Source organism: Oncorhynchus gorbuscha, linkage group LG05 (genome assembly GCF_021184085.1).
Source record: "Oncorhynchus gorbuscha isolate QuinsamMale2020 ecotype Even-year linkage group LG05, OgorEven_v1.0, whole genome shotgun sequence".
NCBI lineage: Eukaryota > Metazoa > Chordata > Actinopteri > Salmoniformes > Salmonidae > Oncorhynchus > Oncorhynchus gorbuscha.
This window is the reverse complement of record NC_060177.1, coordinates 29,858,579-29,881,631: the sequence shown is the minus strand read 5'-3', so window position 1 is coordinate 29,881,631 and position 23,053 is coordinate 29,858,579. Positions and strand designations below refer to the sequence as shown.

The 23,053-nt window shown below is 44.1% G+C and overlaps 2 protein-coding genes across 2 annotated transcripts in view; both read left to right on the top strand.

Annotated features, from left to right (window-relative positions):
- The window catches only part of LOC124035809 (ankyrin repeat domain-containing protein 11-like), a 147,320-nt gene extending 133,378 nt beyond the window's left edge, over window positions 1-13,942 (top strand). The window contains 5 exon segments of the mRNA XM_046349574.1: window positions 4,694-4,867; window positions 5,915-6,115; window positions 6,734-6,876; window positions 6,973-7,120; window positions 7,266-13,942. Coding sequence (XP_046205530.1) covers window positions 4,694-4,867; window positions 5,915-6,115; window positions 6,734-6,876; window positions 6,973-7,120; window positions 7,266-13,942 — 7,343 coding nt within the window.
- A 71-nt stretch (window positions 13,943-14,013) lies between these two features.
- LOC124035810 (ankyrin repeat domain-containing protein 11-like) lies at window positions 14,014-22,602 on the top strand. Its single transcript, XM_046349575.1, has 5 exons — window positions 14,014-14,526; window positions 14,717-14,815; window positions 15,176-15,343; window positions 15,476-15,568; window positions 15,820-22,602. The coding sequence occupies exons 1-5, from the start codon at window positions 14,014-14,016 to the stop codon at window positions 16,003-16,005; spliced, it is 1,059 nt and encodes a 352-aa protein (XP_046205531.1). The 3' UTR covers window positions 16,006-22,602.
- Window positions 22,603-23,053: the final 451 nt, after the last annotated feature.

The following is a 23,053-nucleotide window of genomic DNA, read 5'->3' as shown; positions in this document are numbered from 1 at the left end:
CTGGTCCGGCTGTGCTGCTGCAGGCTTCATGTCTGGTGGAAATGAATGTCAAGAGACCACAGAGGGATTCTGAACCCTGGGAAAAAACCGCCACAGGGATTCCAGTAGTGAACTTTGAGGATGTGGAGGAAAGTGCAGGCTGTACAGTCCTCTCCTAGTGGGCTGGGCTTCATATGACCCTCTGAAGGAGAGCGAGCTTCACATTTCTCCACCCTCCTCATCCTGAGTGGAAAAAAACAACACAGAGAACGAGTGATGAAACAGAAACCTCCTTAATGACTGCATAGCTATTTTCTCTTTTGCCCTCCTCGCTCGGTCTCTCTATTTCTTTCTCCTTCTCAATCTGTCTGAGGGTATGGCAGTCAGTCCAGCGCGGCTCCACTTCTGCTCAGAAAAGGAACTACTTGTCTATTGATTTCACTGTGCTGCGGGGCTGCTGGGAGAATACACCCCTGTGCTTCCGGGTCCTCGTGCTAGTGTGCTGATGGAGAGTTCAGACTGAGGCTATGCTATGTACTCAGTGGTTTTGCATGGCGTCCGTAACACAAATGACCATAGTTGGCCTATGAGGTAATGTTTTGACGCTATAGCTTGAGGCAGCTAAACAAAAAGATAGTGTTGAATTCATAACATATTGTCTTTTGAGAAATGTACGGCGTGACTACTTTTGATTGTATTGTTCAGCTATGAACGATGTACAAGTCAGACCCTTCACATCTCCTTATTATTTGGCTAGTTTGGATGGAAACAGACCGGGGACACAGGGAAACTTGTCTAATGTGGACTAGGCTATGTACTTCACTTGAAATGCGGAATTCATGCTGTCGGTCATTTTCTTACCAGGGATTTGCTGCATTCTGCATTTGTGTGGTCTTTGCTCCGAACCCACAAGATGACAGTTTTCCTACGGTGTTAGTTGTCTAGAACTAGTACTACCCTGTCAGTCCATAAATTGAAGTGTGTGTGTGTGGTGGGGCCTTATCTGAGTGCATAACATCCATTTGTATGGTTCTAACAGGGGACTCGATCTCTACTGGAAGTTTGCTCCCCGAGGCATCTGTTAGATGAACGATGTAGCTAATTGCAGTGATTTTGCTCTCATCTTGAACACACTGTTTTGACAGTTTGCAAGGCGTTCTTCTAGAGATGGTAGTTTGTGTAGCAGATCATTGTTGTACCCTGTATTGGCGTGGAGACCATCGGCAGGGCTTGCAGTGGGAGTGTAGGAGTCATGGCCAAGGCTCCTCAGCGAGGAGACTGCTCTGGATAAGGCTATGAGGAGTGGGAGGCGGATCAGAGACGGTGATGAGTGCAGATCAGCTGCTGCCAGGCTAGCACACGCATCATCTTCTTCACGATATGGCAGGAATACAGGATGCCTTTCTTATCAGCAGGTGCAGCAGGTGCTGCTTTCAGTAGGGACGGGGACGGGGGGGCTGCTGGCTTGAGGTCTTCTCCCCCGCAGCCCAAATCAGTCCTGTCTGTCTGCTGCACACCACCATTATTCAGATCCCTGGAGGGAGAAATGTTTTTGTAATATTTCATCTCCCATCCTTTGGAAGATCCATGAATTATTCACTGTTACTTGACTTGAAATCAGATTTGGTCCAGGTTCAGTTGTTTTGGAGCTTGTCAGTCGCCACTAGGAATATTAGATAGGCTAGTAGTTGCACTCTGTCTAGACGTTCTGAAACGTTTCCATTGTTTCTCCAGACCATCTTTGACCCCTTGTGTACGGTACCCTACATCAGGATGGCCCAGTGTACATGGAGATAAGGAGGTCAAGCTGTAAGTGGCAGCTCTTTAGTAGGCCAACGTGGTGTGAGAGAAAGCCCTTCGGTTCTCTGCCGATCTGTCCTGCTCTCTGTCATTACCACCACTGAAGACTGTTGTTCTGCACCGACACTTGCCTCTGCTCTCGTCATCGTAGCCAAGCACAAAACAAAGCAGTGACACAACATCCTGTGGCCACTTCCGGTCTCTTCTTCCGTCATTTCCTGTTTGCCGGCTGTGTCTGACTGGGCTGCTTGACAACGGAGCTCTCTCTTCTCTCCCTGACTTCTGAGTAGGAGGGAATTGCCTCTCACTATCCCACGCCATGACATTCTCCTGAAGAAGGTAATCTTCATGCAGGAACATGAATGTGTCTGGCTCCTGTGTGACTGGGCGGCGGTGGCGGTGGTTGTGGTGGTGTTGGCATGTGTGGTAGTAAACATGCTTTGTTTTCAATCTCAGTCTAAGGAAGAGCGAGTTGTGGTGCCAATGTGTTTACACGTTGACCATGAGATCTCAGCCTGATCTCAGCATGAGATCTCAGTCGCCTTCACAGTTGATTCCCATGTTCAACGTAATATAACACAGGCCAGTCCTACGTACACATTGCAGTAAAGCAAACAGCTCAGCAGGTCTACCTCTAATAATAGAACATCACTCTCCCACGGGGCAGGAACCCCAACTGACAGAACTGGTCTGACTATATTCATAGCTGTCACTCAGAGAAAGACAGGATGTTAGCATGCTTGATGTCCCAAGTCGAATGATAAAAAGATGAGCTTGTCATCGTCTATGTTGTCCTATTGAATTTGGGGACACCAGAAACGGACTAGGCCTACCTGGTTCCTCTGGTTGGGCTGGTTCTGGTTTTGCCTGCCCCCACAGTGGGAAGCTGATAGCAACGTTTTCACAATAGGCTAACACAGTGGCGTCATGGGCCCATTGTAACTTGACTGTTGTCTTGCTGTGGGTCCCGCCCCTGGCCTAGGCTGGCGTTCTTGGGAACAGTGAGGTAGCTTGGTCTCCCTCCAACTTTCCCATCAGATCTCGCAAGTTAAAGGAAAAGTCAAATGCCACATCATCATGACAATGTAAAACGCATGATGTGGCAAGTGACACTTTGTTTCTTGAAAGTCCAATGTCTTGAGAACGTGACTGTTGACATGCCAAACATTTTGGGACTGTGTCAACAGTAGACTAATGAACCAAATGTAGTTTATGAGTGTTTTTCCTTGAAGCCGATCTTTGAATCGTCCAGTTGAAAGCAGAGAGTAACGGGCTCTTTTCCACAAGCTAAACACCGGTTTTTAACAACTGCACACTTTTGTCTGACTGTTCACTGTGTGTGTGCTTGTGGGAGTGTGTAGTGTGTGTATGTATGCATGCATGTATGTATGCGCGTGTGTGTGTGTGTGCGTGCGTGCGTGCGTGTGAGATTGTGGGATCAACCTAGTTGAAGTCACTTTGTATACATAGGCCTTTTGCCAGTGTATATACAGTCTAAAATGTTAACTATTTAATTAGAAGTAGCTATGGATGTCTATGGGCTTACATTGCATTTTCAGATGCCTCTGTCTTAATTCCATCCTTGTAATCCATGTGGGATGTGTGTGAGGGTGATCCTGCTGTTCTGTTGTTTTCCCTTCTTCCCACTATATCTCATTTACATTGAAAATGGATCACACATGTTTGCGTGCCGCTTGGCCTACTCAATGCATGTCCAAATCTGGTAGAAAAAGTCATTGTAATTAGAGGCTTGTATGTGGTTTGATAGCAGCCCTTTTCAAGTCCTGGAGCTCATTACTGACTGGGGCCCACTGTCAAGGCTTGGAACAGCAACTCTAGAGGTTTCTGTCCTCGACATCCACCTCCTGAAACATCCACTGCTGTGGTTCATGCTGTTTCAGTCTGAATAAAAGGAATGTGTCTAAATGGCTGATTCCTTTCAGGATGTGAGTGTGTATCAGGGGTGGGGGAACATTAGGCGTAAGTATTCACAGATGTTACTGAAAGTTCATCAGCTCTGACTCTGGAAAATCTCTGGGAAAAGGATTTTGTGACCGGAAGCGTCAGCTGCCATGTTTCCTACTCCTATTCATTCTGTTTGTGGCCAATCCACTGTGTTAAGAGCTACAGCGAGCAGGCTTGTAGATCTCCCCTTTTGATGAGACAATGTGTGTTGTCTCCATGGACGCAGTTGAAGGCCATATGTCATTTGTTTTTATTGACGGCAAAACGTTTTGGAAGGATCTTGTAGCTGGCACAGTTTGGACTTGTTTGAACATTGACGGAGCGTACCTCCAAATCGTCCAGCAGTTGCAAGTGTCGAGTGTTTATGTATTCATGTGTCTCAATCGTAGAGTAAGACTGACATTGCTGTGTGGAGATTTGATAATTCCTCGTGACACTGAAAATAATTGATGGGGCGTGTCTTTGAGGAGCAGCTGCTTTTGTCCAGCAGCAAGTCGCCATTGTGGTGACCTTGACTCGGACACATTGAAATGAACACCGGCCATTTTGTAATCACTGTCACTCTGCCGAGTCACACCCCCTGAGAGAGACAGAAACATCAGATGGTCAATAGTTGACCCCTCCCTCCCTCTGGGGCAGCTGGGTTTAAATGCCCACCACCATCCGCTGCCTCAGAAGATGGATGCGAGCTAAACTAGACTAGAGGTTGGTCGGGGTTTCACCTAGGGGGTTCCTTAGAACATCACCGAGGACACTTATCTGACCTGTTGCCATGGAGATGTTGAATGAGCGTTATCAATGACTGTTGTGGTCAGAATTGAAATCACTTCAGTTTGACACGCTGAAGTAAAAGCCGATATAACCTGAGCAATTTGCTATCCTGTGTTTGTATGTGTGTCTGTGCTACCCATAGGCCTCACATTGTCCGTTCCCCTCTCTCTCCTCACAGAAAAGCAAGGTCCGGAACGGAAGCGCATTAAAAAGGAGCCCACCAACACCAGGAAGTCAGGCCTGCCGTTTGGGATGGGCATGCCAGGGATCCGGGCCGGGTACCCCCTCTCTGAGCGGCAGCAGGTGGCTCTTCTCATGCAGATGACGGCTGAAGAGTCAGTCAACAGTCCAGGTGCGTGTTTGTCATGGATGCCACGTCTCTGAGGGTTCAGCGGGGGGTGGGATGGGGGTGCTGTGCTGTGTCCCTGGTGCTTAGAGGCCCAGCCACACTTTTGCTCCATGCTTCATTAAAGAACAGACCACACTGCTTAATTAGAATTCAATTATACAAGATAACCCTCATCAATTTCCATTACTGCAGTGAAATGGACCTCTGCTGTCTTAATCCACTGTTTATTTCTGAGTCTGGCTGGTTGTGGGGAGATTTTTGGGCTCTAGAAGTTGGTATCACGTTCCTGTACGGTAAATTGTTGCTGCTTTGTTTTAGGATGTTCAACCATGAGGGAAATGAAAGTAGTTTACCCCAGGGATGGAGTCTGAGGGGATCTAATGGTGCCATATCAGATCTGGTCCAAACCACACTATCCAGACCCAGGCCTTTTCTTCATTTCATATCTGCTATCTGTATTTAGATGAATCGGATCAGATCTAGCGTTTCCTCTTCAAGTGCTGTACTTACGTTCTGTCGTTAAAAACATTGCGATTAAACCGTTTGGGGAAACGTGGGCTTTTAGTTATTTCCTCTTATTAAGTAATAGCGCTGATCTGTGTGTTGGTGATTATGTCGTGCTTCTGATTTGGGTTATATGTTTTCTGTTAGTATTTATTATTTGGCGGGTTGCTACTGTTAAAAATTAATCTATGCCTGAGTTTTGTTCCTTAAAGACAGAACCCAGATGAAGTGAGTTTCAAATAGCATTCAGGACCACGCTCTGCAAACTCAATAATGTACATGTGGTTAAGGCTTTGGTTTAATCCACTAAATGTGATGAAATGAACTCGAGCAATTGGGAGTCTTGGAGTTCTCCTCCTGATGTCTTGAGCAAGAGTGCCACCTACAGGCGATGGAGTTGTAACAGTTGTTTTTCAATGAAATATTCTGCACTGTTACATAATGGTCCTGTAATATGTAGCCCTATGCTCATTTGGCTCATGTTTTTACTTTAGAAATGAATCATGCCAATTCTATTAAAACTCTGTTTTTGTCCTGTTCTTGTAGACACAACACCAAAGCATCAGTCACAGTCAAGTCTGGGCCAGAAGGGAACGCCGAACTCTGCATCTAAAACCAAAGACAAAGTAAACAAGAGAAATGAGAGGGGCGAGACGAGGCTGCACCGGTCAGCCATCCGTGGAGAGGCACGCCGCATCAAGGAGCTCATCAGTGAGGGAGCGGACGTGAATGTAAAAGACTTCGCAGGTGAGTCGCTGCCACTACAGGCTGGTGGTCCTCTTACTCTCTCTGCTCCTCCTCTCTCTCTCTGCTCCTCCTTTCTCTCTCTGCTCCTCCTCTCTCTCTCTGCTCCTCCTCTCCCTCTCTCTGCTCCTCCTCTCCCTCTCTCTGCTCCTCCTCTCTCTCTCTCTCTGCTCCTCCTCCTCTCTCTCTCTGCTCTCCCTCTCTCTGCTCCTCCTCTCTCTCTGCTCCTCCTCCTCTCTCTCTCTCTCTCTCTCTCTCTCTCTCTCCTCTCTGCTCCTCCTCCTCTCTCTCTCTCTCTCTCTCTCTCTCTCTCTCTGCTCCTCCTCTCTCCCTCCTCTCTCTCTGCTCCTCCTCTCTCTCTCTGCTCCTCTCTCTGCTCCCCTCTCTCTCTCTGCTCCTCTCTCTCTCTCTGCTCCTCTCTCTCTCTCTGCTCCTCCATGCTCCTGCTTTTCACCTCATATCTCCATACTTCTGTATTACTTTTTATATTTATGTAAATAGTTGCACATTTCTTTGCTTCTCTAGCCATCTAAATTGTTCATAATTGGGTGCGATAATAATTTTGAATCCGACATTTGAGAAACATTAGAGCCGTTATTTAACTGTGTTTGGGATTCACAGGCTGGACTGCACTGCATGAAGCGTGCAACCGAGGCTACTACGACGTGGCCAAGCAGCTGCTGGCAGCCGGTGCAGAGGTAAACACCAAGGGCCTGGACGACGACACCCCTCTGCATGACGCATCAAATAACGGGCACTTCAAGGTAACTCCAGCATTACGTTTGCGATTGCTCATGTAGAAAGCCAATTGCCCCGTTTAGGTCTGAGACCAATGTTTCGATGTTTATGTTTCTTTGTAGGTGGTAAAGTTGCTTTTAAGATATGGAGGGGACCCTCGACAAAGCAACAGAAGGGGTGAAACCGCGTTGAAGGTTGCGAACTCACCAACGATGCTCAATCTGTTGCTTGGAAAAGGCACGTATACCTCCAGTGAGGAGAGCTCGTCAGGTGTGTGACATTTTGTACCATGAGTAGCTCTGAACACCTTCACTCTGCCATTTGTTACTTGTATTTTAACTTCCTTGCTTTTTCTTTCACCACTGGGTGTGACAGATTTTTGCTGTTCTTTAACTGTTATTTATCTATTTTTCAGAATCCTCAGAGGAAGAAGATGCCCCATCGTTTGCCCCATCCAGTTCGGTGGATGGAAATAACACAGACTCAGAGTTTGAGAAGGGCCTGAAGCTGAAAGGGAAGAAAGGGCTGGATCAGCCCCTATCCACAACAACCACCCCCGTCAAGGACGAGTATGAGTTTGACGAGGACGATGAGGAAGAGCGCGTCCCTCCGGTGGACGACAAGCACTTGCTCAAGAAAGAGTTCCGCAAGGAGTCTCCCAGTGTCACGAAGGCTGGCGGCTTAATTTCAGTACCGAAGGGGGAAGTGGTCAAAACCTATTCCAAAAGCAACTCGCTCACACCAAAGAAGGCTGTTAGACGGATTCTCTCTGACAGCTCAGACGAGGATGATGGAACGTTGTGTTTCACACCTATGCCCACACCACGGCAACCAGCGCCACCTACTAATACCAAGGCCCGGGACTCTGCTACACTGAGCTCTAAACAGCAGAAAGAGAAGACTAAAGTTAAGAAGAAGCGGAAGAAGGAGACAAAGAATAATGTCAGTAAGGAGGTCAGATTTGGTAAAGTCAATGACAAATTCTGCACTTCTGACTCTGATTGTGGGGACATAGGGAGTGAGGATGATGAAGGCTCCATGAAGAGCTCGAACTGTATAAAGGACTCCACAATGAGCCTAAAAGAATCCTCTGCGTTCAGTACTCACTCTGCATCCTCTTCCTCCTCTTCTCATGGAAGCATGAGCTCTCAGAAACTGACTCCCTCGCTGACAGAGCATAACCCAAAGCAGTGGAGGACAGACGGCTGGAAGACTGTGTCATCTCCTGTATGGTCAGATGTAAGCTCCCTCTCTGACTCGGTTAGAACAAGGCTTTCCAGTGAGTCGGACTACTCCTCTGCCGACTCGAGTGTCGAGTCAGTGAAACAGGTGAGAAAGAAAGCACAGGAAAACAGAAAGAAAAACAATGTGCACACCAATGCACTAGACAAAAAGAACTCTGACTTTCACAAGAACTCCAACACAGATAGTACAGTCTCCAAAACGGATAAAGATGGTAAAGTGTTGAAAAAGCATAAAGTCAAACACAAGCACAAAAACAAAGAGAAAGAAAAGGCTCCCAGTTTAGTGCTCAATCAAGACATGAACGAGAAATTTGTTAAAAGCTTCTCGTTTGATTTTGATGATTCAAGGCAAAAGTCACTCCTTGTTGAGACCGAGTCCCCAGCTGAAAGCAAGGTCAAGCTGTCGAAACATGAAAAAGAGCATTTGAAAAAGGAGGACAGGTTGTCGAAAGGCAAATCTGAGGACAGAGACTGGTCTTCTGGAAAAGAGGTGCAAAGAACTGCTAAGGAGGAGAAATCCAAGAAAACAAGAGAGTCCACCAAGGAGAAGCCAAGCAAGGAGGAGAGGGAAAAGCCCTTGAAAACTGAAAAAGAAAAGAGCCTCAAGGAAAAAGAGAAGCCCAAGGAGGAGAAACAACAAAAGACTCATAAAGAGGAGAAGAAGAAAAAGTCAAAGGACAAGTCATCTAAACCAGACAGGAAGAGCAGTGAACAAAAAGAGGAAAAACATATTAAGGTGGATAAGGAGAAAAATGCCAGGGAGGAGAAGGAAAAATCTAAGAAAGAAAAGGTTCTGAAGGAAGAGCCTGATTATGAAGTCTATGATGTCAGTAACCGTTTCTTAAACCTAGAAGACACCAAGCTCAGTGCCTCAGACGACCACCACGACCGATGGGCGTCAGACCTTTCCTCTGACTGCGACCTATATGGAGATGACAGCTGGGATGCTCCTCCTGTGAAGGACTACAAAGAATATAAAGCAAACAACACTGTAAAGCTGATCGTTGAGACTGAAAAAATAGAGAGCAGAGACCGGAGGAAGGAGAACAAAATCAAAGACAAGAAATTAGATCATAATGACAAACGGTCAGAGAAAGAGCCGACCTCCAAGAAGAAAGAGAAAGACTCTTCAGAAAGAATCTGTGACAAGAAAAAGGATTTGACCGAAAAACAGAAACTCAACTCCAGCCACTCTGTGGAAAAGGAGAAGAAACGAAAGGAATCTGCAGATACTGTCAAAGAGAAGAAAGAGAAGGACTCCACAGACAGCAGTAGAGACCGAAAAGATTCCTATGAGTTCACTAAAGAAAGAAAGGACTTGAAAATCAAACAGGAGTCCATAAGAGACGATTATGGGAACGAGGCCTCCTTCAAAGAAATTGAACCTGTTGGCAAACCATGTGAAATTAGAGAAAGGAACCACTCTGGAAAAGAGAAGGACAGAAAGGGAGATGGGGTGGAAAAGAGAGAAAAGACTAAAGCTGACAAACACAAGGAAAAGCCTAAAGACCGATCTATAGAACAGGATAAGGAGAAGCCTGAGAGGACCTCAACTGAGAAGCTTTTGAAAGAAAAAGACACAGATAGAGGCTTTAAAGACAAGAAGGAGGGAGCTAAAGACAAACACAAAGACAAGGACAGGAAGGTGTCTTCAGAACAAACTAAGGACAAGAAAGAAAAGGCTTCGCAGGACAAGCATGCTGACCGGGATAAAGATGTCCTTGAGGTGAAGAAGGAGGAGCGAAAACCTGAGAAAGTTAAACCTGAGAAAACATGGTACAAGATCGCAGACATTTTCACAGATGAAAGTGAGGATGAAGAAGACAATTACAATGGGGGTGTGGCCAAGTTAAGTGATTCCCTTGGGTTGTCCGATTCTCACAGGAAAGACTCCACATCTGACAGGGATGAGCTTGATCACTTCCAAACGGAAAAGCCCAGAAAATATTCTGCTGAGGCCAAACACACAACAGAAAAACAGAAAGAAAAAGACCACAAGAAAAAAGACAAGACCACATTTGATATGGGGAAAGAGAGGAAGGGTTCGTTAGAGAAACACAACAAAGATAAGAAAGTAAAGGATTCTGTTGATGCAAAACACAAAGAACGCAAAGACAGAATGTCTGTGGACTCAAACCAAGAGAAGAAAAACAAGCAGAAGCTGTTGGACAAGAGGGACGCCAATGAGGAAAAGACCAAGAGTAAATATAAAGACAAGCAAGATCATGTTAACGACAGAAAGCCCTCAAAGGGGAGTGGGGAAAATGAAAAGTCGCTCTTGGAGAAGCTAGAGGAAGAGGCCATGAATGACTACAAGGATGACTCCAATGACAAGAACAGTGAGTTATCCTCAGACAGCTTCACTGATCAGGGTCATGAGCCAGTGCTCAGCAGCTACTATGATTCCTCCAACATCAGCCTTCCAGACATTACTGATGAGAGACGAGACTCACTCTCCATATCTAATCCTCAAGACAAGTTCAGAGAGAAAGAGAGGCACCGGCATTCATCTTCGTCATCCTCCAAAAAGAGTCATGACAAGGAGAAAGACAAAGTCAAGAAGGAAAAAGGGGATAAACAAGACAAGATAGAGGAAATAAGAGAATCCTATGGACGCAGAGAAAGTCTGCCCTTCGAGAAAGAGCCTATGCCATTAGAAGCGGACCCTTACACATTTCCATTTGGGTCTAAGGGTGATAAAGATGATTTTGAGAAGACATTGGAGTTTGAAAAGGAGATGTCTAAAAAAGCCGACAAAGACAAACTGAGTACTGTCATCAGTGATAAGATCAAGGACAAAAAGAAAAAAGAGAAACATAAGGAGAAAGTCAAAGAGGAGAAGCACAAGTACACGGATGGCTTTGGATCCCTTAAACACTCCAAGGAGGATATCAAATCTGGATTGAAAGAGAGTCCTCAAATTACCAATTTGAAGGAAAGATCAAAGGAAGACAGTCCCAAATTTGATGTGAAAAAAGAGAGAAACCGAGACTCTTTGGACAAAGACAGTAGGGCGGACCATGTTAAGTCCAAGGTTAAAGAAGAAAATGAAAAAGTAATTCAATCTAAAGACACAGCTCGAAAAGACAACCGTCCACGTTCAAAGCTTCTGGTTGATGGGGATCTCAAACTAACCAGCTTTGGGCAAATGTTAGGTTTAAAAGACCAGGAGATTGAAGAACGCCATAAGAAGCATAAGGAGAGGATGAAGCAGATGGAGAAACTAAGACACAGATCAGGGGATCCTAAACTTAGGGATAAAACTAAGTCCACTGAGGAAATAAAGAAAAATCGCAATGAACTATCATCCAAAAAATCAAATAGTTTAGAATCTGCATTGAAAGAGAAGAAGCTCAAAGATGTTGGTCTCCCAGCCCAAATTATGTCTCCGGAAAGAAAGCCACAACTCATTGACACTCAAAATTCAAAGGACTGGCTTGCAGGCCAACAGATGAAAGAAAATCTCCCTGCCTCACCTCGGCAAGATCAGAATAGACCAACGGGTGTTCCCACCCCCACATCTGTAATCTCTTGTCCCAGCTATGAGGAAATCATGCAGACGCCACGGACTCCATCCTGCAGTGCAGAGGACTACCCTGATATAATGTTTGATGGGTTAGATTGTCAGAACTCATCAGCCATGGCCATGTCTATGAATGCTTGCTCCCCATCCTTCTTTGACAGGTACTCCAACTCATCACACACCTTCCAAGAAGGGACTTGTATAACTCCGGCTAAGAATCTCCAGTTGCCCCTTGTCAGTCGATCGGCTTCGTCTGATGTTAGAAGACCCCTGGAAGATGAGTTCAAAGCTGAAGCTGGCAAGTTTCTACAACACATTTTGCCAGACCCCTCTGAGTTTGATTTGGCAGCCTCCCAGCCTCCAGAAGACAAGGCAGCATCAGTGGAAAGACTTGAATGCCTGTCTCCTCCTTACTTCTCACCTATTAGGATGCTGTCTCCCGGGCTGGAACTTGCCCAGCCTGCACTAGATGGGGCCACCACAGCAATGACTGGCACAGAGACCTGTGAACACCTACCTGAGAGTGTCTACAACAACTTCCTGATGAAGCCCTCAACGCCAGTCCACAGACCTGACCCCCAGGAGCCGTGTCTGGACATTGCTGCTCCACCCACCCCTGCACCTGCTGCTCTTCCTCCCCTGGATATTGATGACCTTTCTGAGCCTCATCAAAGTGAGCACAGTCTTGTTCCCTCTGACCCAGTCAGTGGCAGTGAGTATCTGCCCCCTGTTGTTGAGGAGGAGGAGGAGGAAGAAGAGGACTACGAAGAGGGGGAGGAGGAGGAAGATGAAGAAGAGGAGGAGGAGGAGGAGGAGGAAGAGGAAGGGGACCTTGAAGAACCAACAGATGCTGATCATCATGCTGCTGAGGAGACTAGGGACGTCTGCTCATTCTCTCCTCCAAGGGTTGAAGAGCCTTTGAGGAAGGGCTGGGCTGAATCTCCTGAGAGAAGAGTTGCAGAGGTGCATCAGTTGACTCCCCCACATCCACCACCCAACCAGATGGAGAACTCCAGTGATCATACCATCAGCTGGAACTCGGAGATGATTTTGAAATCTCCTCAAAGGACTTATGGGGAAATAGAGGCAGCGGTCTCCAAGATAACCAGCCCCTTCTCACATTCAGACAGTGATTTGCAGCACATTACTGCCATACCTGGCCATCCATCAGTGACCCCTCCATATGCTGCTTACAGGTCTTATGTGCCTGACCCTGACTTTGACGAGCAAAAAGAGGCTGTGGAGGACATTCCAATTTCTCCAGCAAGACCTGAAATGACACCCATGGAATTGGAACCAAACTACTTGACAACCACCTCATCCTCCACGAGGTTAGAGTCTTTCTTCACAGACTGCAAGCCAAACTTGGAGGATAATCACCAGATGGACTCAGAGCTTTCTTGTGCAGTACAAGATGGCAGACAAAACTCCCACGGCTTTACTTCTGAGAGCCATATGCCTCTAGCAGTAAGCAACGAGCCAGTGGTGCCCTGGACAGACCCGTTCTCAGCTACAGTGGATGAGCTGGATGATCTTGGCCCTTTCTCTCTACCTGACCTCCCTTCTCTCTCCCTCCCGACCTCCCTGCCAGACAAGGAGATGCCAGAGCTTGACGTCAGAGATGCAGAGCCAGCCGACTACAAGCCTCCACCTGCTCATATAAGGCCTCCTGCTGTTGAAACAATAGAGGGCGAAGAGCTTATGGAAGTTGACCTGCCTATCCTGGCCAAACCCCTGTGCCCTCCCGAGGTCCTACCACTCAATGATTCGTTGCAGGATTTGGTTGTGCCCTCACCAAAACACAATTTCCAACCAGAATTTGAGTCTGAGCCTCAGAATGTCCCTGAAAATAACTTTGTGAAACCACAGGTCTTTGAAAACAGAGCCACATATGAAGAGACTGATGAGAGTGATGGAAACATGATGTTCTCAGCTGTTAATACAAACAATACTCAGCATCACAGGCAGATGTCACTGACCGAGTCATTATCAGTTGTAATTACTCCATGTATGGACTCCTTGACAACTGTTAAACCAGAACAAAGTGGGCAGATATCAGATCCCTTTGTTGGGCCAACTTGCAGTCCAGTCCCCTCAGTTCCTCTGCCAGTTGCTGTCACGATTTCTGGTACAGTCCATGTTTCGGAGGCTCTTGAGACAACATCTAAGCTCACGGTCACTCTGACAACATTGTCAACTGACCTTCCCAAGAAGGTGGAGGAGATCCCACAGAGGATGACCAGAAACAGGGCCCAGATGCTGGCAAAACAGGAGAATACCACCACCACCACCACCACCACCAAAAAAAGCAGAGTAGTAGAGTAGTAGCAGAGAGTACAACCACCACCACTATACCTGCTAGCGTGATACCTCCATCTGCCCCTACCCCTGTCACCATGAGCATGGCTGTAACCACAACCACCCCTATTCCCACCCCTACTTTTGTCCCCTTTGTTGTTCTGGAGAAAGAAAAGGAACTTGTCACCACTATCTCCACCACATCAGCCATTACCCCGACTCCTCCGCCGCCGCCTCCTGTAGTGGTCAGCAAAACTAAAGGGCGGCCTGTGGAGGAAGAGGAATCCCAGACGCAGCATCCACGCAAGAGGAAGTTCCCCAAACCGCAGGTTCAGCTGGTCAACACAGCCATGCAGCAGACCAGGGAGATGATTCAACAGACGCTGGCTGTCATTGTCAATGCCATCAAACTGGATGACATAGAACCCTACCACAGTGACCGCTCTAACCCTTACTTCGAATACCTGCAGATACGGAAAAAAATAGAGGAGAAGAGGAAGATCTTGTGCTACATCACACCACAGGCCCCTCAGTGCTATGCTGAGTACGTGACCTACACAGGCTCCTACCTGCTGGATGGCAAGCCTCTCAGCAAGCTGCACATCCCAGTGGTGAGTCCCTCCCTTCCCCTACAAATGTTCACACATCTGTTGATTCATAGATTTCATTACAATGATACACGTCAAGTAACTGTCACCTATAATAACCTAACAGCACATTTACAACAAAAGTTTGAACTTTGTTGCAATGGAAAGATTTGTTACATCATGACCTCAAATAATCATTGCCCTGGTTTCTCAGATTGCTCCACCTCCATCGTTATCGGAGCCCCTGAAGGAGCTCTTTCGACAGCAGGAGACAGTGAGGGGGAAGCTGAGACTGCAGCACAGCATAGAGAGGGTAAGAACACGGGCTCACTGTACTCTCCCTAATATCTATCCATCTCACTTCTGAAGTCGCACTGAGGAGTGCTTTGAACGATCCTTTGATGAATGTTCAAAGCTGCTATGTAACAGAAATGCAACTGCAATATGCATTTCTCCAACCAAGCACCGTAAAAAATGTGTGACATTTCACATTAACCTTATCAGTTTGCTCAAAAAGATTTTGAAGTAAAGTTGAAACTCCAGTCTATCTTCTCGCTCTCTCGCTCTCTCGCTCTCTCGCTCTCTCGCTCTCTCGCTCTCTCGCTCTCTCTCTCTCTCTCGCTCTCTTTCCCTCTCTCTCTCTCCAATGTTATTGTATTGACTTTCCTTCCAGGAAAAGCTTATTGTCTCGTGTGAGCAAGAAGTACTGCGGGTCCATTGCAGAGCGGCAAGGACGATAGCCAATCAGGCTGTCCCATTTAGTGCCTGCACTATGTTACTGGACTCTGAGGTGTACAACATGCCAACAGAGAGTCAGGTGCGTCTGTGGGTGGTCAAAAAGGTGGGCAGAAAGTTGACAGACAGGGCCATTCACGTGGGATTTGTTTAGTCGGCTCTTCCAATTACTCTTAATATTTTATATACATATAAAACAACATCTGACATGCTTTAACGCTTGTCATCTTTAACTCAGGGTGATGAGAACAAGTCAGTGAGAGATCGCTTCAATGCTCGCCAGTTCATTTCCTGGATTCAGGATGTGGATGACAAATATGACCGCATGAAGGTAAATATGACAGCATGAAGGACCATACATCTTATTTTATGGCACATTTGCTGTTTGGTTGATATGCGGGGTATCTGTGTATGGCAGTAATATTTGTGTATGGCAGTAATATTTGTGTATGGCAGTAATATTTGTGTATGGCAGTAATATCTGTGTATGGCAGTAATATCTGTGTATGGCAGTAATATCTGTGTATGGCAGTAATATTTGTGTATGGCAGTAGCATAATGACCTCTCTCTTCTCTTCTCAGACGTGTCTGTTAATGCGGCAGCAGCATGAGGCAGCTGCCCTGAACGCAGTGCAGAGGATGGAGTGGCAACTGAAGGTGCAGGAGCTGGACCCTGCTGTACACAAGTCTCTGTGCGTCAACGAGGTCCCCTCCTTCTACGTGCCAATGGTTGACGTCAACGATGACTTTGTGCTGTTGCCCGCGTGACAGAAACATGCACTCGTTCACAGAGTTAGAGGTCAAATATCATCACTTATCAAAGAGACATCAAACAGAACGTATGGTAAGGGCTAGCCGGTTTGAAGAGGAATAAAACCTATATATTATATAGAAAAAATTCAAAGAAAAAAAAACTTGCTAATGGTTCTCTTCCATGAGAGGAGGAAGCATCTTTTTACCGGGGAAAAACACAACTTGCACTTTCATCCCTCAAGTTTTTATGCTTTTGTTCAGAATATAAAAAGCAAAAAACGGCTTTGCTTTGAAGCGCCCAACACCACCTCCCTTTTAGGTGATGTTTGGACAGAGAATAGGGGAGAAATATTTTTCTGAATTTTTTGGTCCCCGTAAATGAAACCACAAAGGAACGCTGGAGAGGAGCCCTCCCACCATTCTGAATCATCTCCTGGTGGATGGGGATGAGGCACCACAGTGGACACAGAGCTCCAGGTGAGCCTTGAGGAGGAGAAAGCAGCACATGGTCAGAAGGGCATGCATGCGCGATGTGGTGGTGTAACATGTGGCATTTGCGGGGCCTCCAGCCTCTTCCTGTTGAAAGGATAGGAGAGTCTGCGTGGATGCTGTCTTTCTGGTCGGGACCATAAGGCCACACTCAGTCAGAGAGCCTCAGTCCTCTCTGTCCACAGCCCACCACCACACCCGGTAGAACCAGCATCCTGCCCCGGAGCAGAGCAGAGTACAGCCAAGGGTCCATAGAGTGTGTCAGGGGGTTAATGCCGGAGGTGTAGAGACGGCATCTTCCGCCTCATGGCCTGGGCAGAGGAGTGAGGCAGAGAATGGGGATGAACCGGAGCATCCCCACCAGAGTCTGGTCACCTGGCTCTGCATGCAGGAAGAACCAGCCTCTGACACTCTGCCAAGCTAGGTAGAACACACACACACCTGTTCACCTGCAACTATGACTGCAAATGGAAAAACAGGATAAAAGAATAATACAAGAATGTTGCGATTCAAAGATTCAAGACTAAACAGATGGTGGTTTAGAGGAGAATATTCTTCTTTTTGTCTGTTTCTTTACTTGGGCATTTAATTGTTTCTGAGGAAGTGACTTGAAACACTACAGAGCCAATATTAGTTTAATGGGAAAAAAGAAAACTGAAAAAAAATTGTATTCCGTAAATGATGTACAGTTTTTATATTCGTTAACCAATGTATTCTTGCTGCCTTCTAGATAATTTATTTTGCCACACATTACTGCACAGTTGTAAATAACGTATGTACTGTAACATCACTCAGTTAAGTGTAAAAAAATAAATGAATAAAAATGATCTTTGTATGTACAGTTCACTTTCGGGCAGCACTTTCCCCCTCATACCCATGGGCCAAAATGTGCACACGTTGTCAGTATTTTAAAGACTCCAGTGCACAGTTGTAACGTTCCCATCTATAGGTTTTGTCCAGGGCTGGTCAAAATGAGTTACCTGTGTTGGAATCACCACAACGTACATAGGCAGTACAAAACCCCACCATATTGAACAATGCCCAAACTAAGGGCCACAACTATAGTCCTCAGATGTAGCAAAATGGTTATAAAATGATTTAAAGAATAGAATAGTTATATTAGTCATTGCTTTATTACACAATTATATCTGAAAAAAATCTAAACCAAGAAAATGCCTTTTTACAGTGAATATTTTTCATTTACTCAGTGTTGGGCAAGTCAAACAAGGGTGCTTCTGGATTGGTCAAGAAAGAAATGCCACTAACAAGAAAAACCATAACATTTATAATTCTGGGTGGGATTTTCTTTTTGTCTTTTTCTTTCTTTAATCTACCCATTAATTTGACTTTAATTGTATGTGTGGGTCTTTATGAATAATATTCATCATGTTGGAGAATTTTCAAGCCACAAGACTAGGGATCTGATAGCCAGCTCAATATTTGAAATCCTTAACTTCCCTTTTTGATTGTCACTGTCATAGACATCATATACAGGTTAACTGTTTTTCAGGCCACATCAGATTGACATGAATGTTCCTGATCTCTTCTGTATACCACCTAAAAAGAAACCTGAAAAACATTCCATATTGGTTTTTAAAATGTATTCTTGCTTTAATTCTGTGTGTTAGCTTCCAAACTCCCTGGGTCCATACGTGAACATTACAATTTTTTTTACCTTCAAAAAAATATCTTGTCTCAAAATGCACATCAGCCAATTCAAATCGTTGACGTAGTTGCATGTGATAAGATGCTAAATGTTAGCTGTTCCCATTACATAACCAGACACACACAGCCCTATGCTAACCTGACCTGACGGCAGTGATCGTCAGGTTACAAATTCTGCATCAGTCAATTTCAAATCATGATTTAGATGGATGTAATAGAACCGTTTTCCATGAGAGAACTGGACCAATAACTCAACGTAGCGAGCCTGGCTCCTGGTCATTTTTGCCATTTGCAACTGTCTGCCACTTCTCAGAATGGTCCTTGTTGAACTTCTAAAAGCCTTTGGAGATGGGGGGGGGGTTCTCCTAAGCTAACATATGGAATTATTTTAATATGGTCATACCGTGGATCATTTAGCTTTTTGATTTAGAATTTTAGGACCCCTCTAGGTATGAAAAAATATACACACATTTTTGGGGATACAATTGTGAATTTGGGCTTTACTACTATAGACTATAGAAACAAATTGAATAACACATTCATAAATGGAAAAACATACAGTAAAAAAAATGTAATCATAAGGTTTTGAAGTGTCTGTCCTATATCTAGGAGATCAGGAAATGTACATATATTTTTGGACACATATTTAACCGCTTTTTTTGGGGCACAAAACTACCTCCATACTTCCATTCATTTGTTTTAAAACCGGTACCAGGGTTATATGTACCGTGACAGTTGTGGGGGTCATAGAGCAAAACCACGACCCCATTGTGTTCTTGACAGTCTAATCTTTCCATAGAGTGGTCATATTAGTTAGTAGGCCAACCGTTTGGACGCTATAGACATTTTCGTGAGAAGGCTGAATTTCAAAATGTCTCCTGGTCTGACAAACAGCGCTGTAGCTCTGCCACCTACCACCGCAGATGTGGAAGGCCGACATAGGCGGATGCAGTGGATTGAGATGCATCCCATGCAAAACAACACATCTCTAGCTTAAACTGGCAGATTTTTATGGGGATTTTTTTATGTTTATTAGATTTGTCACACAGGTACGTCAATAGACTTAAGGATTTGAATAAAGTTTAGATCAAAGTGGAGTCGTTGTCTCGCAAGATCACTTAATGATTCATTAGTATTCTACATAGGCCTAACATACTGAATATAATAGCATAGTATAACTCTACTGTTAGACCAAAATCATCACTTATTTTCTTATTTAGGCTACAACATTTTATATGCATTATTAGAATCATCCTCTTGGTGTAAGAGCTGTTTGAAATTTCAGCTTGTTTGGCTGGGTGGGGTTTTTGGACTGCCCAGTGACATCACCAGGCAGTATAAGTTTAATAGGCCAATAATTTAGTTTTCAGGTTACACATCCCTCCCATTAGGCTCCTCCAATTTGGCCCCTCTTTCCACTCCCAGACAATCCTAGCAAAGTTCTTGCTGGAGAATCAACTTTTTTTTTAGAAGCTACTGTATTTTTGACCATTTTAATTGATCACAGTAAGGTACTTAATTGTTACCCAGATATTGAGATAAAAATGTTGGCATTAGACCTTTAACAAAAAAGCTTGACATGAAGGGGCCTCTAACCGCCTTAGCGGCATATGACTCCTGGCAGCGATGGTAGTAGGGGTACATGATGGCTATTTGACAAGACCATAAGGCTCTTCAACTTTCTTTTTTTTTATAGCAATGTACGATTAACTTAAATGACCTTTATCTTTTTCCCGTTAAAGCACACGGATGTGTGTGAAAAGGATAAGCAAAAATGTTGCCATATATGCGAAAACATGCCTTTTGAATTTTGCCTAGTTAGTAGCTAGTTAGTGGCTAGTAGCAGCATAGTCAAGGATGCGTCATGCAATGTTGGGACTCTATACTTTACAGTCCAAGTGGAACCAAAGTAAACCTTGAATTTGGAGGCGTACAATATCCCTCTGGTGGAAAACTTGACCAATAATTAGAAATGCCATTTGGTTGGTGGATATAACGTCTGCGATCTTTGATAGACTGATGTGGAATTTGTTCCAGGAAATAATCACTGCCAACTAATCAGGTTAGCATAGGGCTAAATGTGCCAGGTTATGTAATGTGGAACAGCTAACGTAACATTGTCACATGCAACTATGTCATGATTTGAAATGGCTGATGCACATTTTGAGACAGAGAGAGTTTAAACTCAAACTTTTTCTAATGTTCGCAAGTATGGACCCCCTCCAATTATCTAGTTTTGTACAGTAGTGGAGATATATTTACAGTAGTAGAAAGTGCTACTCTTCAAATACTCAAAGGGTGATCATACTCCTCTGCGTAACATAGGTAATTGTTTATTTGATGTAAAAGAACTAGGTTTGACTTACATGCCCATGAATGAGATCTTTTTTAATTAGCCTTTTAATCAAAATCCTTTTTTGTTCAACTCAGAAATCCTTTCTATGACCAATCACCCAGTTTATTCAGAACTATTTAGTGGACAGATATTAACAGGCAGGTAGTTTGTTTCACTATAGCTTCTCAACTGTTCCAAGTGTAGGTGTATGTATTTGTCAGGGGTTTCTTTGATTCATATTCAGTAGGCCATCATACTTTACTCTATTGGGTTGTTTACCATGCTAAGAGTAAGGCCAAGACTAGACAATTATTCAACTTTCACCTCAATTTCATGAACCAAAAAGCAGACTTAGTTAACTCGTACACAAAGGGGGGAAGAATGTTGCAAAAGTGATCGTTAAGGATGTTCATGTTTTTTTTATCCAATTGGAATATTGATTTGTGAGAATTGATTGTTTCTTCATTTTTGGTGGGTCCTGATTTGTTTATTTTTTATGTTTTGACCTACCACATAGGATGCCTGTCAGTCATCCTAATGGCAATATCAAGTGACATGTTGTGACGTTATGTACACACGTTCAACATAGCTGTGTATGATATGTCTATTCAAGTGCAATGGGTGTTGCTACTCCAGTGTACGGGCAGTTGACTAGTTGTAAGTCCTGGACATTTTGAAAGAGGAAAATCTAGTCATAAGGCAGTAAAATCGTAAATAAATGCCATAACACAGGTAGTCAGGGTCATGTAGACTTCAGCAGTTTGATTAAAGCCCTCAATTGTTTTATTATTTTATTTATTTTGTAGCTTTTTGTCTGAGGGGAAGGGGGGGATTTGTCAACAGAATTCTTGTGTGTTTCAGATCCATGTATGTAGTGTTGGGTGTTGTCTTTTTGTCTTGTGTTTTATGCTTCGTACATAAGAAAAAAACCAGTGGCATGTCAATCACTTCTTATGAGCAGAATGTATACCGTTACTACACCCTCACACCCTCAATATTGTTTACAAGACATCAAGTGTGTTTCGGTTTCGTGTCTCTCACCTTAATGGTTTGAGCCCTGCCTTGATTTCTTTATTTGATCATTTATTGAACCACAAAGGCTTGAAATTGTGATAGTTAATTACAGTGTCAAATCCAACCTCGGTATTCAAAGCTTACAGCAAACATACAGAGCAATAGTTTTAACCTTTTAAAATGTGTATTTTTCATTAGCATTTATTTTAATACATTTGGTTGATAAAGACAACATCCCCTGTGATTTTTGTCCAGACACTGGTGTCCCTTACACATGTCCAAATATTATTTCCAAAACATACCAGTGAATAATAATTTCTATTAGGAAATGTAACAAACACCTGTCTCACCCCCCCCCCCCCATACAGTGAACCACTTGGTAATGCCCTAGATTACCCTGTGACCTCTCATCAGTCTGTAACAAGTTACCTCTACTGTGTCCATCTGAGTGTTCATTTAATATTTAACTGGACATACTGTTATTTTGCATAATAGAATCACAATTTCAAGCCTTTTTCTAGTTTTCTTTTTCTCCTTTATTGAACAAGACAGTAGCTTATTCTTTCGAATGGGAAATGACTAATAAAGCATGGAGAACTACTCTTTAAATGGTAACAAATGACATATTTATTATCTTTCCGACACCTGTGGTATATTTCAGTTAAAGGTCTCCGCTGTGTAAATTTTCCTCCTGTAATGCGTTGGAGACATTGTACATAGTTGTAAATAAATATCCCAGGACGTTTTGCACCCTCCTCTTTGTACTAGTCTAAACTTGCGTAGAATGTGGGGTTCTAACAGCAACGAGACAGTGCGCTCGCTGCAGGTGATGTAACAATGTCACTTTTTTTATTTGTACAATGTAGTTGAATTGTGTACATATTGTTGGAGCAGCTATGGGGGAAGGGGTTTGTTGATGCTATCGTCAGTGCTGTAAAAGATCCAGTACTTTCACCTCTAGCTGTGTTGATTTCCTGCAAAAACAAAGGCGAGAAAATAAAAAATAGAAAAATTCTAAATTGTTATTTTCTACAGTTGCATGTACAGAGAGCGCGAGAACTGCTGTTGTTCCTCAGAGATTATGTTCGTAAATAAAATTTTGAAATATTTACTGTTTTCTGCTTTTACTTTGTTCTTATTCATGTACTCTTAATTAAATATGCCTTGTCATTCGGGTGATGGGCACATCTATTTTTAGCACCATGCCAACACGCACACAGTTTCTGAGCTAAATGAGGAAATTTAACAACAGTTCATTTTTATTAAGATTGATTAGCACATTTATCACGGGCAAGTTAAGTTGATAGAATACCAATCAGTATACACGTGTAACACTTTACACCCGTGTATTCTTTATTTGGCAGTGACTATGTACAACAAATCATCAGTCTCAGTATGAGAAGGGATGTAATTGCACCAGATTTAGCTGACAGCTAATTTACATTTGAATTTTATCCCTATATTTAATCCCTAGTTTGTCCCAAAGGCCCTCGAGGCAACATTCAGGCTTCTGTGGCACCAAAGTGGTCAACTGAAACCAATTAGAAAACTGTCTATACA